The sequence below is a fragment of the Suricata suricatta genome, chromosome 1 (genome assembly GCF_006229205.1).
Source record: "Suricata suricatta isolate VVHF042 chromosome 1, meerkat_22Aug2017_6uvM2_HiC, whole genome shotgun sequence".
Classification (NCBI taxonomy): domain Eukaryota; kingdom Metazoa; phylum Chordata; class Mammalia; order Carnivora; family Herpestidae; genus Suricata; species Suricata suricatta.
In genome coordinates this window covers 115,161,728-115,180,662 of record NC_043700.1, presented here as the reverse complement: position 1 = coordinate 115,180,662, position 18,935 = coordinate 115,161,728, and the positions used below count along the sequence as shown (strand labels likewise).

The following is an 18,935-nucleotide window of genomic DNA, read 5'->3' as shown; positions in this document are numbered from 1 at the left end:
AGCGTGTCCGTGTCATTCAAAAGTGAGAATCATTTTGAAAATGAAGAAAAAAGCGAAAATTCTCTAAAGAGTGTTTTTATTGGCTGTTCAACTCCAAGGACTTTTAGCTGCTGTGACACAAATGGGAGTGTCTGTTCTCGCCTTAGATTGAAATATATGTTTTCTTTATAACTCTGATGGGGCAGATCTGGGCTCTTTGTCACTTCCCTTTGCCAGGAAGGGGAAGAATAAGTCATTAAATATATGAACAGTCTGAGAAATTTTCTCACCATGAACTGTATAATATAAATGGTTGTGCGGCTCATGTTGTAACATGCAAGATCACTTTCTGTGTCCATGTGTCCTTCCAGCGTCATTTTGCATTACCCACAAGATAAAACCTCTGTTCCAACTAGGCATTGTGTTTCCTGTATACACCATGCAAGTGTCAACCACAGTGCCTTTGCTAATGCCATTTCTCCTATTGAAATGCCCTTTTTCCTCACTGCTTAATAAAACCTAAATTTATTCCTGAAGCTCAGTTCATGATCTTCCTCCTCCATGAAGTTTTCTCTGACAGGCCAACCCCCCCACCCCATGAGCTTCCCCTCCTATACCATTTCTTGGCCATATCTCTGAGATTGTAGCTATTTGGGGATTTTCTGACCAGGATAGCAGCAAATCCTTCTCTTTTCCTCCGCATTGGTATTCTAAAGCCACTTAGTACTTTCTTTGGCCTCTTCATACTCCTCTTAGATGAGACACACTGTGAACTCAAACAAATTAACGTTTTTAAGACCCAGACTCCCTGTGCTTCTCAAACTCTAAACTGCATATCAATCATATGGAGCTCTTGATAAATACAGATGATAACGCTACAGGGTAGGTGGCCTGACAAGGTACATTTCTAACCAGATTGCAGGGCACTGAGTAGCAAGGCTTCCCGTTGTTTTGCAAACACCACATTCGACCCATTAGTGTTCATAAAGTCAACTTAGTGCATCACAATCAATGTTTGTTAAAAATAAATGGAGAAGGGGCACCTGGGTGGTTCAGTAGGTTAAGCATCTGACTGTTGGGGTGCCTGGGTGGCTCAGTTGGTTAAGTGTCCGACTTCAGCTCAGGTCATGATCTCATGGTTTGTGGGTTCAAGCCCCACATCGAGCTCTGTGCTGAGAGCTCAGAGCCTGGAACCTGCTTCAGATTCTGTGTCTCCTTCTCTCTCTGCCCCTCCCCTGTTCACACTGTCTCTCTCTCTCTCTCTCTCTCTCTCTCTCTCAAAAATAAAACTAAATATAAAACATTAAAAACTTCTTTAAAAAAGCATCTGACTCTTGATTTTAGCTCAGGTCGTTTCATGGTTCATGAGATCGAGCCCCACGTCAGGCTTTGCACTTACACGAGGGACCTGCTTGGAATTGTCTCTCTACTCCTCCTCCTCTTGTGAGCATGCGTTCTCTCTTTTTCTTTCTCTCAAATAAACATTTAAAATCTTTTTTAATGATAGAGAAAAGAAAATAGTAAATAGTAATTACCTTATAGAAGAATAGCATTGTTTCCTATAATACTTGTTTTTTTGCGTGTGTATGCTATAAAGTGTGTGTGTGCGTTTGTGTCTGTTTAGAGAGAGAGAGATAAAAATGTATTTTATACTGTGGGCTGATTCAAAAAGTTTGAAAGCTTCTCCTTTAAAGGATGGAGTAAAATGAAGTATCAACTCATATCAGAAAATTAAATTAAGGCAACAAAACCCCAAAGGATAAAAACTATGAAGTCTCCAATATACTGGAGCAATTTCCCAGAAGGTTCTAGCACAAAGGGGCATGGCACTGGGATGCGAGAAGAAGTTGACTTGAGAAGCAGGTTTCTGGATCTAGCTTGTCTGCCTTTCTCTGTGGTTGAACTTACTTCCTGTAGCTCACTGAGAGGCAGCTATGAAAATTCTTGAGAGGGTGGGTGTTTCCTAATTTGTTACTATATCATGGAAGGGATAAAACCACTGTTTCCTTCAAAGTCAACTGCTGGTCTGGGTGATCGCATAAACCCAGTGCAAATATGCTTTTGAAGCTTGAGGAGTCTCTGTTCTGTTCCCTCCATTCGCCTGACACATAATTACAGCAATGTGTGGGCCTTGGGGGAAAAGTAGATTATAACATTACTTGAATGTACATAAATAGTAGTTTCTTGCTCTTTTTCACTTCTTTGGGGAAAAAAAATGAGACCAAAAGAATTTTTTTTTAATTTCTTGTTTCAGGAAGATGAACCTTATTCCCAACTAGGCCCACACCTAGCACAACACCTAGCATATTTATAACATGCTGTATAGTTGGCAAATCTTGCACCTTGCTCCCTTCTGCAAAATTAAAGAATCATGAAAAAAAACACAACTTTGTAAAGGAAGGCCATGTTCCAACATATGAAAATTAGAGGGTTTCCGTTCCATGGTGTTGTTATTAGTCACCTTGCCTGCTGAGACAATTTAAGTTGCTGTTTGTGTGGGGTCACAGAGCTAACCAGTTGGAAGCTGCAGCAGACAGACGAGCTAAGGAAATGACTGGAGACAAAGGCCTGGGCTCCCCTCAGCAACATTCTCACAACTCTTTCCAGTTGGCATTTCCCAGTAGCAGAACAGCTTCTTAATGCACTTTGTTCTAAAACCATCACCTCCTAAGGCAGCTGGGGAAGCCGTGACAGAACAACAGAGGAAAATAACTTACCAGGGACTTGTAATCAACAGTAGGTTCAGTGTGAATCAGCAGCATGATGCAATTGTCAAGAAACTAACGCAATCCTGGGTTGCCTTACTGTGTACCCAGTAGCTAGAATAGGAAAGGTCTTTTGGGTCTTGGTTTTACGCCTCAGATCTTACCTTGAAAATAGATTTTTAGTTTTTAATGTTTATTTATTTGTTTTTGAGAGAGAGAGAGAGTGAGCACAGGGTGGGGAGGGATAGAGAGAGAGAGAGAGGGAGACACAGAGAGCTGTCAGCACAGAGCCTGACGTGAAGCTCAAACTCACAAACTGTGAGCTCATGACATGAGCCAAAGTCAGATGCTTAACCAACTAAGCCACCCAGGTGCCCCACCTTGAGGATAGATTTTTTTTTTTAATTTGGAAGGTAGTCAGAGAAGTTAAGGCCCTTGAGTGATTAGAGAGACTGAAAGCTTGTCATAAATAGGGAAGTTAGAAAGATAGAAAGAGAAAACAGGACATTCTAAATGCTTCTAACTGTTTATTTAAGTATCATGCATATAACTCCAAGAAGTAGCCCTGAGATCCTTTGTGGAAAGCTAGACTACTGGAAACAGCAATTCAATGTTGGTAAGTTTTCTGGCCATCAACCATGGCAGTATGGAAAGAGCTTGCCTGTAGAGTAATGAGTTCCCCATCATTAACACCAAGCAACATAGGTTGGGTAAGAGTCTTGTTAGAGTTTAGAATTTTATTTACACACCATACAAAAGAGTTTTTGAAAAAAATTACAAACCAGGCTGATGGTTGCAGTTAGGGATTATATGTGGCTTTCATTTATTAATTAAACATTTCTAATTAATTTTTTAGAGATTAAAAGCTTAAGTGACTTGTATCATCACTAGAGGCAAGTTTACTGTGAAGCCAGTGAGGCTTGAGCTTTGGGGCCCCGCCCTGGTATAACCTCTAGTGATACGGTTAATATACGCCATCAACCTAGAGAATATTTAAGAGTAGTTTTGTACATGAAAATATAAAACACCCTGGAATCTTAGAGCTCATATTTGGAAGAAACTTGATAGAGGTCCCAGAATTTGCCAACAATTAAAAGAACTTCATTACCAATAAGTCTTAAAATAATTTTTCCATGCTATCAATAGTTTTTAAAAATGTTCTGGATGAAAGACCGAATTATTGTTCTAGTCTCTCCCTAGAAGATTATATTATCAACTTGTTATCATATGAAGAAATAATCAAAGACAATACAACCAAAAATATAGAGGATGAAAGTATAAGCATAAGTGAGACAATTAATGACAATTATTTTTCTTGGTTTTGCGATGTTTGTCAGCTTTTTGAGTTTCTAGGTTTTTGTGATCTCTCATTCTAAGTAATTACTTTTTTTTAGGTTAAACAATATACTTTTTTTTAATGTTTATTTATTTTTGAGAGAGAAAACACATGTGTGCATGTGCAAGTGAGACAGAGGCAGAGAGAGAGGGAGACAGAGGATCCAAAGCAGGCTCTGCTCCGTCAGCACAGAGCCCAATGTGGAGCTTGAACTCATGAAACTGTGTGATCACATTCTGAGCTGAAGTTGGGTGTTTAACTGACCAAGCCACAGAGGCGCCTCTGAATAATCACTTTTCTAATTTTTTGGTAATTTGATATGAATTTCCTTAAACAGAATTCCAAACTTTATAGCTTTAAGCTCCTTAAAATCTGACTCTTCCCTCTAAGAATCAGAATAACAACAAAAAACGTTTTTAAGCACAGTTCCAATTATAGGAACTTAGTTGGAACACAGTTCCACGAAATTGGGATTCTATGTAATGAGCCGTCAGATGTTCTATTAAATCCTAAGAGTCCCTGCAGCTGTCAGCCAAGGACCTGTCAAAACCAGTGCCCTGTGTCACATGGCCAACCCCCATCTTCATCTCACCGCCACCTGCTGGCACTCAGCCTGAGTCCTTCACTCAACCAAGCGGTGCTCTGATGCTAGACACACCCGCCTTTCTCCTGCTTCTAGGCCTGCACTCCTGTTGTTATTCCCTTCCCATGGAATAGCCCCCTCAACGATTGTCACTCCAAATCTCACCAGACTCTAAATGGAGAAAAAGGGCTCTTCCCTCCGACTCTCTCCCTGCCCAAGTGCTAGGTCGGTTCCAGTGTTCAATTGAATAAATAAAAAAATAAAACAAGTTATTAGCAGGGCTATCTCTGGAGATTGGATTAAAGAAGAAATTGTTTTCATTGTTTCAAATTTTCATCTCCCAATTGATACATGAATCTGTTTTGTTATTATTTTTTTCATTAGAAGAAGCCAAATTAGGAAAATTTGATTGAGTTAAAGTCTCCCTTGACAGCACTCTTGGTTCCTTCCAGGATTTGAGTGTGGTGTGTATTTTCTTCAGACTTTTATGCTTTTACGTATCTTTATACATAAATGTACACGTGCTGTGTTGTTTGGGTGGAAGGGGAGACTGTTTCTAAATAAGTGGTTTCATACTGCACCTGCCGCTAGTTCCTTTAACTTAATGACGTGTGCTGGGATCTGTCAGCCTTCATGTGTGAACGTCCACAAAATCCTTGGTGATCCCTAGCGAGGGGGCCCCCAGCTGCCGAGCAGGACAGTTTTCAGTTGTTTCAGGCCCGCGCTTCCCTTTCTTGGGAGTTAAGCCTTCCTGGCACCCCCTCACCCCCTTTCACAGAGTATGGAAGCACCTGCTCCCTTGCCCTCACCATTTGGCAGTGAAATGCTCTCAACACCTTTTCACTTTTGGTTACCTTTTTACATCATTGTATTCTATGAGCTCTCACCTTTATTATTTCGCAGTTGGTAGATATTTAGCGTGGTTCCAAATTTTTACTCTCACAAACAAGTCTGCAGTAAGCACCTTTGTTCATACTTCCTTCTGTTTCTGTGTGAGTGCTCCACAAGGCAGACGCCGGCACAGCCTTCCTGGTACAAGTCCATGTTAGGCTCAAGTGTGCTACCTTGCCCTCCACCTTATACCTTTACCAACAGTAGATGCTAATATCCATTGCCCTGGATTCCTCAAGACTAAATGCAGCCTAATTCTTCAATTTTAACCAATCTGGTGAATAAAGAAAATATCGCATTGTTGTCCTAATTTGCATATCTCTGATTGCTATTGGGACTATTTGAAATACTTATTTCCTCTTTTGTGAAAGACTTTCACTTTCTCTTCTGTATGTGCACATATTTTAATGTTAACTACATGTGCTTTATAATCAGAAAAAGATAATACGCACGTTAATAAGTAACTTACACATCCTTCAAGGCGTACTCAGATATTGGCTCCTTCAAACAACCGCCTTGACCTTCTTCCTGCAACCATGCTCTTCAACATAGTTTGCACAGTACTTGTCTTATCCTCCTGACTAAATTGATGGAGCCTGTACTGGGGCTCTACCTTTTGTGGTCCCTTTGACCTGCCTAGTGCAATGGCTTGTACAATGCTCTGTGCAGACTTGAAGCTTAATAAATAAAGATTTGAATGATAGAAGGCAGAGAAGGTTAATTATGAGAAAACTACCAACTTTATTTTCAACCTTTAGCTCTTTGTGGACACGGTCTTGAACGATCCTTACCAAAAGTGGACATATTCCTATAAAGGACATGTAACGTTATCTGGATCTAGAGTCACTTCCCTGGAAGATATGCTCATCAAAATTTATAAGAAGGAATACTTAGCTCAACTAAAAGAGGAAGGTCAGATATTTGTGGAAGAGCCCTTGCAGGAATGAGGATCCCATTGCCCCATAGACATCAGGAAGTGTAGGAGGCTGCCTGGCAGTCTCTGTCTTAGGTTAGTCTACGCCCAGGACTCCACAAAACCCACCACATGGCAATATTGACTCAACCAAGCTGCCACCCAGAAATTAACATGTGCTGAGATGTGTCAAATTAGAGCATGGTGTGATCATCCTTGCTTTACACTCAGGTATTCTTATGTGTTTATGATACATAGTAGTATTTAAAAGATCACCATTAAGAAGTTCTTAGTAAAAACTGCCTCCCAGCTGTAATTATCAGAAGCATTCTGTAAATGTTTTCAACACAGACTTCAGATCTCACTGAAAAGGATTCAGAGGAATGCCCAAATCTTTTATGTTTTAGAATTTTGTTAATCACGTTTTGTCACTTCAAACCCAAATAAATGATCTATTGGTTCAAACTGAATCTTATGCCAAAATATTCATCCAAAAATTAATTATTGGCATAATATATTTAAGAAACGTGTGACCTTGGGGCTCCTGGGTGGCTCAGTCGGTTATGTGTCAGACTTTGTCTCGGGTCATGATCCCGCGGTAGGTGAGTTCTAGTCCTGTGTCAGGCTCTGTGCTGACAGCTTGGAGCCTAGAGCCTGCTTTGGATTCTGCATCTCCCCCAACTCCCCCTCTCTCTGCCCATTCCCCACTCACGCTCTGTCCCACTCTCAAAAATAAACATTAAACAAAAACAAACAAAACATGTGACCTTGTGGAGACTTAACCCATCAAAAAGACATTTTAGAAATTTGGCTATAGTGAAACCTGAATTTTTTTATAGCTTCAGTTTTAATTCCTCCAATAGTTCTTTTTCCATTGAAGTATAACTGCATACAATATTGTATTAATTTCAGATTCCAATTGTCCTTTGAAAACACTCTGTAATGAGAAGATTTGAACTTGTTAGAGAATCAGCTCAATGAACGGGGCTGCTTTATGCATAAAAGGGGCACCTCGCTGGCTCGGTCGGTTGAGAGGCCAACTTTGGCTCAGGTCATGAACTTGTGGTTCATGAGTTTGAGCCCCGCGTCAGGCTCTGAGCATACAGCTCTGAGCCTGGAGCCTGCTTTGGATCCTGTGTGTGTGTCTCTCTCTGTTCCTCCCCTGATTGTGTTCTGTCTGTCTTTCTCTGAAAAACAAGTAAAGAATAAAAAAGTAATTCTTTTTCAAATGTGTCTCCTTGCCATTGCTTTGAGCTAGTAGATACATTTCTAATATAGGACAGAGGCCTCTGTGCCCCTACAGAGGAAATATGCTAAAGAAACATACATTAGGAAATGCAGATTTAGAAAACAGATAGCTTGGAGACCTATGTAGAAACCTCCTTCTTGGTCTTACTTTTTATTATCAGGCTGAAGCTTCATGCCATGGGGATGTCACGTTAGTTGCCAGTGTGGTTCATGAGAGCAATATCCCTCCCCCTCAGAACAGGGCTCTCCCTTGACGTTCCTGTAGGCCACACATCCCTCTTCAGTAGCTCTTCGCTCACTGACGTCATTGGTGTCTGTATAGTTGCCTGTTTCCCCTTCCCCTCCGTTGCCCAGAGGTGTGGGTCCCTGGCAGCAGCAACTTCGCCCAGCATCGATCTTCTTGTTAGCCAAAATAAATCAAAAGTAATGAAAAACTATATTTGAACAATAAGAAAATCAAACCTCACAGCCCACAGTTGGGTGGGTCTCCACGGTTTCATGCAACAACCAACAACCAAGGTGTGCTGAGTTTGACTGTTTTATGTGTGTCAACGGGAGCAGCACTCACAATTGACCCATGAGATATGGCTCTTACTAACTCTGTTTCAGAGAGGAAAAAACTCAGGCTCAGACTGGTTCTGTACCTTGCCCGAGGTTATACAGCTGGTAGAGGTTAGCACCTGGGCAGGCCTCAGGCAAACGGGCTCTGGAGACCAGAATCCTAATTCCCCACACTGGACTGCCTCTACCAAGTCATTAAAAGAACATGAAGGATCTGTCATTGGGAGAAAGGAGTAAGGTGCAGAACAGTGTGCCTAGCCTACTTTTATTTTTGTAGAATTAGGAGGTGGGGGAACATACTAGATGCCGTTAGACACCTAGAATGTCTCTGAGGAGGAAACACAGGACAATGGTTGACATTGGTGTCCTTTGTGGGAGAAAACAAGGAGACTGGGAACTAAGGGTGAGAACAAGGCTTTATTTTTACTAACGCTTCTTTGGAACGATTTGGATATTTTTCCTTCTACCATGGATATATGCTACTTTTCCTAAAACAAAATTTTTTAAGCTCCTTGGGACTTCTCTGGCTCTTCAGATACTTACCCATTTGAACAATATTTGACGGGGCTCACATGTCAAGTATAAAACATCTGAGTTCCTTGCTTTCCACTTCATTTCACTCCTGCTAGTGGAGTCTAGTGTAATAGTGCAGTGGTTTTCCACGCTGCAGAATGTAGTTCCATACTTGCAAAAAAGAGTATGTGAGAGAGACGTCAAAAGAAAGATATTTGGCCAAAGCTTATTTTTTTTAATGTTTAATTTTGAGAGAGAGTGAGAGAGAGCACAAGGAGGGAAGGGATAGAGAGAGAGGGAGACACAGAATCCAAAGCAGGTTCCAGGCTCTGAGCTGTCAGCACAGAGCCCAACATGGGACTCAGACTTATGCATCATGAGATCATGACCTGAGCCGAAGACAAACCCTTAACTGACTGAGCCACCCTGGCACCCCATGGCCGAATCTTATTCTTATGGTTATTTTTGACTCAGACATTGAAAAGAATTTGTTTGGTCGCTAGGGCCACCATGGCAAAAAACCACAAAACGGGCAGTTTAAACAGAAGAAAAGTTCTGGAGGATAGAAGCCAGAAATCCAGCTTGTCCATAGTGTTGGTTCCTTCTAAAGCTTGTAAGGGAGGGACCTGTTCCAGCCCTTTCTTCTTGCCTTGTAGGTGGCCACATTCACATGGCATTGTCCATGTGTGCAACTTGGTCTCCAAATATGCCCCATTTATAAGCCAACACTGGTCATATTGGATTAGGGCCCACCCTAAATGACCTCATCATAACATGCTAAAGACAAGACCCTCGCTCCAAATAAGGTCACATTCTGAAGCACTGGGAATTAGAACGTCAACATATGAATCTTCAGGACACAAGTCAACCCATAATACTGCCATTAACCACTTCTCTCTACTCTCCCCCCACCCTGGCCCCACGAGTTCCTTGTCCTGACTTCTGGGGCTGAGAATTTGGTCTCTGGGCTATCGATGGCAGAGAATATTGTTGACGTCATCTTTGAGACAAAAACCCAGTGAAGGAAGAGTCACCTGTGGTTTGTCCTGAGCACGAGTGTGGTTCTTCCCTTCCTAGGTGGTACCACGGCAACCTCACACGCCATGCGGCCGAGGCTCTTCTCCTCTCCAACGGACGTGACGGAAGCTACCTTCTGAGGGACAGCAACGAAAGCACCAGGCTGTACTCTCTCTCTGTGAGGTAGGAAGCCTAAAGAACTAAGAACTCAACCTCGTCCCATCTCTTCCTTACATAGGCATTGCTTTATCATCACACTCAAATTGCCACATAGTGAAATCCTCACATCACCAGATAAAATTCTCTCAATTCCCGTTAGACCTGCAGACCTAAGGATTCCAAGTTCCGAATGGTGGACTGCAAAGAAACATTCTTCTTTCTTCCCTTGGCACGGAAGAAGAAAAACGTTAGAGCCGAAGGATACTTTATGAATTGTTTAATGTCTTGCTTGACTGATGGAAAAATTGAAACCTGAAATGGTAAAGTGTCTTCACACCCAATAAATCAGCAATAGAAACAGCACCAGAATCTAAATCCCTAAAACCTGGCCCAGCACCCTGTTAATATTCATTGCTTCCTCTGGACAATCAGAATGATGTGTGGCTGTGCAACTTTCCTAGTCACAAACTCAAGCAGGCAGTGAGGCACATTTTAAACTTTTTTCTGTAAATGGACTGACCTTTCTGAAGGCTCCACTTCCCCTGAATGTTAGTGAAATTAATCTAGTCCCTACCACCCCAACCAGGGCCGGTGCAGTCCTGCCCAGGTCTTCCTGTCCTTGCTTCCTCCCAGTTAGCCTCCTTATGGGGAAGAGTTGATAAGCAGGACAGCATCTGTCTCCTTGGCGTGTGCGCCTGTAGCAAGTCATTCTGGATTTGCAGGGAGTTGGCCTCGGCTTAGACAGGGAATGTGAGGAGTCTATGAAATCGCCCTCCGCCACCCACTCATTAACCTTAAACCATGACTGTCCTTTTCCTGTTCTGATGACACCTCCACAAACCCCTGAAGAGAGTCCCTTCTTCGGCGTCCTTCACGCTGATCTCACGTAAGGGGCTTTTCTCTACTCTCTTCTGCTCCACAGGGTCTAGGCCTCCTCGGCGCTACCTCAGGAGCAACATCTACACTTTTTTCTCGCTGCATCCTTTTTTTCATCCAGTTTAGCAAAGTTTTGTTTTGTTTTGTTTAATTTTTTTTAAGTGTTTCTTTATTTTGAGAGAGAGAGAGAGACAGAACACGAGTATGAGAGAGGTAGAGAGAGAGGAAGATACAGAATCCAAAGCAGGCTCCAGGCTCCAAGCTGTCAGCACAGAGCTTGATGTGGGGCTCCAACTCACGAACTGTGAGATCATGACCTGAGCTGAAGTCAGAGGCTTAACTGACTGAGCCACCCAGGCGCCCCTGTTTTGTTTTTTAAAGTCTCCTCCACTTCTGAGAGGAGGGGGGAACTGGCTATAAAAGTATTTCCCTAAATAATTGGTGGCAGGCTTCTATGAGCTCAAAAAAGAAGAATTGACATATTTTTTGAATCTTCTCTTTGGGCTTCTGGACCTACGTATTTTCTAGGCCATATAACAAACTACCAAAACACAGTGGCTTTAAACAACATAAACTGATTATCTCACAATGTCTGTATGTCAGAAGTCCCATCGGGCTCTCTGGATTCCCTGCTGGGGCTCCTACCACGCCGAAGTGAGGGTGCTGGCCGAGGCTGTGGTTCATCTGGGGCTCTACATGCTCCTCCTTCAGTCCCTTCTTCTTCATCCCTTTTCACTCATTTCTTTGCTGCTATAGGACTGAGCTCCCCGCTTCACATCTAGCTGTAGGCCAGGAACCACTGTCAGCTTCTGGAATCCATCCACCATTTCCTGCCAAGGGGCCCCCACAGGCAGTTCACAGCATGGATGTTTGCCTTCTTCTAGACCAACTAGAGGGAGTCTCCCTTTCCTGCGACCAGCCAGGGAAACCCTTTTGCTTTTACCAAGACTTCCATGTGATTAGGTCAGGCCCACCCAGATAATCTTCCCTATTTTAAGGTCAGCTTATTTGGAGCCTCTATTATCTGCAAAATCCCTTTATAATAGCATCTACAGTAACATTTATTGAATAATGAGTCCAGGGGCTGAGAGTCTTGGTCCTGTGGGAATGCTGCCTGCCACACCTTCCATCCTGTAACAGGGCAAGTCTATAGGCCTATTTTAAGGGGAGTGAATGAAACAGGTGCAAGGGGGATGGAGCAAATAAGAGGGTCACAGATTTTTTAAAACCACATTCATTAACATTTTTCATGTTACTCTGCTATATTTTACTTTAAAATTTTCCTCAATAACATTTTGGAGAATTTATTACTTAGACATGAAATTATGCATAGGTGGAAACAGGAATGGTGCTTTCTTCTATCGATAGCAAAAAGGAAAACTTCATCAAGGGGTCAGGCTGCAAATCCTTTAATGCAAAGATCTCCCCAGAATCTCAAACATGTGGAATTGTTGGATCAAAGAATGTTAACTTTTCACCTATATATTTTTCATTGGAACGATTAAGTCAGAAGCTTCTTCCAACTAGGTGGCATATATATATATTATATCTATATAAAAATGTAAAAAAAATAACCATGGGGGCACCTAGGGTGGCTGAGTCGGTTGAGCGTTGGGCTGTTCATCTGTGCTGAGGTCATGATCTCACAGTTCATGAGTTCAAGCCCCACATCGAGCTCTGCAATGACAGCACATATCTTACTTGGGTTTCTCTCTCCCTGTCTCTCTCTGCCCCTCCCTGCTCGCTCCCTCTCTCTCTCAAAATAAATAATCCTTTTTAAAATATTTTTTCTAATATGTTATTTACTTTTGAGGGAGAGAGACAGTGTGAGCAAGGGAGGGTCAGAGAGAGAGAGGGAGACACAGAATCCAAAGCAGGCTCCAGGCTCTGACCTGTCAGCACAGAGCCAGACACGGGGCTCGAATCCACAAACCGGGAGATCCTGATCTTAGGCGAAGCCTGATGCGCAACTGACTGAGCCATCGAGCCGTCCCTTAAATAATCTTTTTTTTAATTACTTTTTTATTGTTTATTTATTTTTGAGAGAGGAAGAGACAGAGCATGAGCAGGGGAGGAGCAAAGAGAGAGGGAGACGCAGAATCCAAAGCAGGCTCTAGGCTCCGAGCCGTCAGCACAGAGCCTGATGCAGGGTTCAAACTCTCAAACTGCGAGATCAGGACCTCAGCTGAAGTCGGACAATAACCGACTAACCCATGCATGTGCCCCAATAAATAAATAATCTTAAAAAAAAGTCACCAGCAGAGGTGACAGGAACCACAGACCATCTCAGAAAAATGACTTTTTTTACTCATTCATTTATTCACTCCGTTAAATAATAAATATTTAAGAGCATCCACTCTATGCTAAGCTCTTCCATAAGCGTTGTGGAAGATTTAGACTTCGCCCTCGGGAAGTGCAGCTCACAGGGCAGGAGGACACTATACAAGCAGCTCCCGATAAGAAAGAGTGCAGTAAATGATGGGAAAGGAGCAAGATGAGGGTGTGGACTGTTGAGGGGAGAAAAGCAAGTAATTCAGGTTGTGAGCATCACACCATACTTAACCGAGCAGGTGCATTTGGGCTGACGTTTGTTCAGAAACAAAGGAGGTGCTGTTGCAGGTGAAGGGGACCACAGGAGCTAAGGGACAACAGCAGAAACAGAACTGTAGGTCCGGTTGGATAAGAGCAGCAGTCTTCAGGGCGCAGTCCCCAGACCAGCGGCATCACTGGCACCACCGGAGAACATGTTAGGAATACAAATTCTTGGGCCCCACACCCTGTACCTACCGGATCAGGAAATTCAGGGAGCAAGGCCCAGAAATCTAGGTGTTAGCAAGCCCTCCAGGTGATTCCAATTTCTGATGTGTGCTAACATTGGAGCAGGACTTACACAGGGAGGAGGAACGGTGGGAGTCAAATAATGCCAATCTAATTAGGGGCATCCCGAATGCTCAGTTCGTTTAAGCACCTGATTCTTGATTTCGGTTCAGGTTGATCTCACAGCTTCCTGAGTTTGAGCCCCGCGTCTGGCTCTGCACTTACAGTGCAGAACCTGCTTGGATTCTCCTTCTCTATCCCACCCCTGCTCATTCAATCTTTTTGTCTCTCTCTCAGAATAAATAAATACACTTAAAAAATTTTTTTAATGCCAGTGCTTTCAATAATTGTGTTGTAATTCTCAGTTTTTACAAGGGTTTAATAATGATGCTCATGCCTAATGTTATATCTCCCTTCAAAAAAAAAAGATAATTCATTTCTTAAATAACCTTAAGCATTTCTTTTTCCCTTTCAGAGCCAAAGATTCTGTCAAACACTTTCATGTTGAATATACTGGATATTCATTTAAATTTGGCTTTAATGAATTCTCATGTTTGAAGGATTTTGTCAAGCATTTTGCAAATCAGCCTTTGATTGGAAGTGAGACAGGTAAGCGATGAACAGAGAGATACTTGACTTATGAGACGTTGTTTCAGGATGGAGAAAGGACAAGGAGGAGTTCATTAAATAGTTGTCACTTTTTCTGGGTTATGTGCATATGATATGCAATTAGATATGTTTAGAAACAATTTTTTTTCAATTACTGTGCCATATGCTACATTAATAAATTTTATCTATATCTATATATTGGCATTATCTTTAGGAGAAAACAATGTGCTTTGTACAAAGTAGATACTTTTCTGAGAGGGTGTTATAATAATGGATTGATTTAAAGTACACAACCTTTAAAAAATAGTCTATTCATTTTATAACAATATATATAGTACATAATGAAAGAAGAAAGGTTAGAACAACTTTCTGATTCCTCATAATTTTAGATATAGACAGTTTACATTTTGGGAACCCCCATAAAAGATACTGTTGAGCATTTTTTAAAACAAAATTCATTCTTAAATTTTCACAAAGATCACCGAATATTAAAAATATTGACTAGATATTGCTCTTCTGAGCAATGCATTTATTATATCATAAAATCCTGTTTCTCTTGTCTTGGTTTTCCTAAGTCTTTACACTGGAATTCAATATGGATGGACAATTTTGATTTTCCCTGTTTGAGTGATTAAAGTCCAGCTAGAATATTCAAGTTAAAGAAACAAAAGACACACTACCTGGGCATGTGAATTATCTAATTTGTTTTTCTGTACCAATTAAACAAGCACAACATCACCCCTGTATCTGTGATACAGAATCACAATTTTATGTGGCCTAAATGATGATACTTCTCAGGTAATCAAAAGTTGGGTGATTGCAGAACCTGTGGCAGAAGAAGAACTCAAGATGGAATAGTACAGCTGTTTCACCATGAATTTTATACTTGTTTGCTTGGTAAACTTGGCCAGTGGGCTTTTTGCTAACTTCAGTGTGGCAGGAGAGAGGCCCCACCGGCCTTTCCTTTTCTGCTGCTTCTGTGGCCTGGGTAGATAGACCCTGACGTGATCACACAGTATCCAGTGTAGATGCAAAGCACGGTGGAAACACAGAGTAGTTGCCTTACTTTTTATACTGACCATGTAAGGCCTATACTAAAATATTTCAAACTGCAAAATTGAAGCTATAATTTTTTTTTCTAGTGGAAATTCTTCCAATAGACCCTGAAAATTACTTCAGCATTTAACCAGCAGTAGTTCCCATAAACAGATGACAAGTGGGCAAGCTTTATTTATTTCCATTGCTACTTTGGTTTCGACAAGCATTTTAGTTTCTCAAATCCCTTCACTTCAAACTTACCTCCTACTTGTTTCCAACCCTACACTTGATTTTATTCACTTCTTGGTCACGAGAAATTGAGAAGAGATTTTGAAGCTAAAAACTTGGTCTCCCCTATCTGTGTCCTCTGGGTCCCGCGGGTCCCGCGGTCCTGCTGTAGTGCATGACACTGGGCGCGGGCCGGCCGGGTGGATGGATGATGGGTGTGAGTGGGAACTCTTTGGAGCCTCAAAGCCATGATAAGTGTTATCTTCCAGCCTGTCTTCTTCCTCCAAGCAACGTCAGCTTCCTTCGTTTAAACTCTCCTCCTGGACTCTATATTTAATCCTTTGATCATTCTCTATGCTCCTTCCTGGACTTTCTCCAAGTTAGAGAAAAGGTATACATTCTGCCTACCAAAGGGTTTCACAAAACTTTAAGGTCAGAGTGAATGTGATGGTTTCTGGGTGAACCTTTCTGGCACAGGTCCAATCTCCAGGCAAGAGGATCACCTAAGACTTCCTCAAAGTAAAGGCTCCTTGACATTGAATTTAAGACAATGTGAAGTTTCCCTGCAAATACAATAATCTAACTTAAAAAGTGTTACTATTAATCCTTTGGGATAGCGAAGATCTATCCTCCTGATGCCTGTGGTAGTTTTATCCAAAGCTAAAGTTGTTGTCTCATTATCATTACTCAACCATTTATTGTAATAAATCTCAGGAACTAAGATTTTTATCCTCTGTGGTACATTTTCTCTGTACTATTCACTATCCCATGGGGAATTTGCTATTATTTGAATCCCTTGCTACAGCTTCTTGACGCTTATGGATATGTATGTACTTGGCTGCCTAGCTTCTGGGCCTTGAGTTAGATTCCGCCAACTCTGAACTATCCCTCTTATCTGTCCCAGTCAGATGAAGGCAAAACCACTGAGGCTGGGAGCAATGGGGAAAACCCACGACAAACGAGTGTGTGGCATTGCCCCTCTGGGAGTAGTAGGCCTCAGAAAGCAAGATAACATGCTAAAGTCACGATGACTCTTAAGCCCAGCAGATTTGCAGAAGCCACAATCAGCACTATGACCTGTAAACAGCAGTGAATGGAAACCAGGATGTCACCTTCTAAAAATAGGTTCCTTCTTGTTCATTTGAGTACTGGCTCCTGGTGTTGATCAGGAGGTCTCCAGGCTGACGATTTCTTGGTCGCCATTGGATGAAGGGCAAATTCTTAAAGTTTTCGTCCAATTAAAGATGACCAGGAGAAGCATTTGCCTGCACAATGGACGAGGTTCTCATCTCCAGATCCTAGAATGGAAAGGACTAGAACTGGGGATTTCAGGCCACTCCGTTTAGCCCAGATCCCCGTCAGGCCAGCATCTGCAGTGCCTGGAGAGCGAGTTTATTTAAAAGAGACCTTCCCCCATGTGTCCACTTCACCTTACTGTTAAATATAATGTAGAGGGAAACCCAGAACACTTGGTTCTAGGTCATAAGAAAATATTTTGTATTCGGGATCTGTAAAAGTGTTAACCTAAAAGGAAGAATACTATTTTAAGATCTCTTTTTTCCTCTTCTATTCCAATTCTCTACTCTTCAAATTCTCAGGATTTGTTTCCTTAATCTGAACAATGAAGATTTTCTAAGCAAGAGCTAAGCCTCCTGACAACCTGAATATTCTATTATTATAATTTCCCTTTCCTTTGCTATAGTCTGCATTTAACCTTTCTAATCTCCATGAAAGTTTTTGTTCACTCTAATTTCTCCTTATTAACACCCATAAACACTCATTAGATGTCTCCGATTGTCAAATCCCACTCATGTCCCAAGTGTACAGTAGGAACATCTGATGTGCTCTCTTCCATTGCTTTCCTCAGTGGTTCTTGTATCTTCTAACATTTTGTTTAAAACAATTTTTTAAATTTTTGTTTAACGGTTGTTTATTTTTGAGAGGGAGAGAGAGAGACAGAATGTAAGCCAGGGAGGGGTAGGGAGAGAGGGAGACACAGAATTGGAAGCAGGCTCCAGGCTCTGAGCTGGTAGCACAGAGCCCAATGCAGCCCTCTAACTTGTGAACCTTGAGATCATGACATGAGCCGAAGTCTGAGGCTTAATCAACTGAGCCATCCAGCCACCTCTGTATAATTCACTTTTAAAGTAAATCTTTGCAAAATAAATTTTTTTTCATCTTTGCACTGGTATGCAAACCCTTTGAGAAGAGCAACTTTTGTCATTTTTGTACCCTGATCATATGTCTCAGTATGTTCAAGAATGAATGCTAATAATTATCACATTTCATCATTTCATGTTGGTTTCCCATTATCTCATTACCAAAGCCTGCATTGCAGCCCGAATGGCAACACATCAACCAGTGAACTTCCAACAATTTGCTTTCATTTCCAAAAATTTTTTTAATGTTTACCTATTTATTTTTGAGGGAGAGTGTGCATGCATGCGCTAGCAGGAGAGGGGCAGAGAGAGAACCGCTGGCAGTCTCTAAAGAGTGTTGTCAGCCCAGAGGCCGATACAGGGCTCCACTCGGGGCTCCATCTCAGGAACCATAAGATCATGGCCCAAGCCATCCAGGCACCTTTTACTTCCAAAGTTTATGCAAAGCATCATTGAAATGATGCTTTGTGTTGTATGTATGCTCAGTAATGATTAAATTCAGAATTTGACTTTCTTTTCTTTTTTTTTTTTTTACATTTATTTATTTTTGAGAGACAGAGACAGAGCACAAGTGAGGGAGGGGCAAAGAGAGAATGAGACACAGAATCCAAAGCAGGCTTCAGGCTCTGAACTGTCCACACAGAGCCCGACGCAGGGCTTGAACTCATAAACTGTGAGATCTTGAACTGAGCTACCCAGGTGCCCCCGAATTTGACTTTCATTTGTAATAGTAAGCTGCAATGTAAAACTTTTCTTCCTGCTTGTACATGGCTTCTAAATTCCACTCAAATAGACTTGGAGATTTGAAACTTTTTTATTAGCATGAATATGTTTGGTCCATTATTAATCTTTACAGTACCCTCTTGTAATTAGTTAGGTTTCATACATATATATTCTTTAAATGTAGACAGCATTTATCTTTATCCTTACATGCCCTAATATTATTAGAACAAAAATCACCTTTCCTATTACCTTGTGTTTCTATTAGAATGTATTCGAAATACATATACAATTTATTAAGGAATCACTGTGCTGTGACTTGAAGCATCTACCCAGCATGAAGAAGTAGGACACAAATCAAGTGCTATGTTTGTACTTACCCTTTATAATAATCAGTTCTCAGTTTTGAAGATCCTAACGGGGGCCTTCTTAAATGTCAGATTTCCACTTCTCTTTTTGTTTTGATGTGGGGATTCCCAACCTCTTTTTTTTTTTAATTTTTTTAAATGTTTTTATTTATTTTTGAGAGAGAGAGAGAGAGAGAGAGAGACAGTGTAAACAGGGGAGGGTCAGAGAGAGAAGG

The 18,935-nt window shown here is 41.5% G+C and overlaps 1 protein-coding gene across 2 annotated transcripts in view; it reads left to right on the top strand.

Moving 5' to 3' along the window:
* DAPP1 (dual adaptor of phosphotyrosine and 3-phosphoinositides 1) overlaps window positions 1–18,935 on the top strand; it is a 49,927-nt gene that overhangs the window by 9,358 nt on the left and 21,634 nt on the right. Inside the window, exons 2-3 of one of the 2 annotated variants that reach the window (XM_029942760.1) lie at window positions 9,807–9,929; window positions 14,074–14,207. In XM_029942760.1, the coding sequence (XP_029798620.1) occupies window positions 9,807–9,929; window positions 14,074–14,207 (257 nt within the window). The remainder of the gene's footprint in view (window positions 1–9,806; window positions 9,930–14,073; window positions 14,208–18,935) is intronic. The other variant, XM_029942768.1, reaches the window with a different exon arrangement.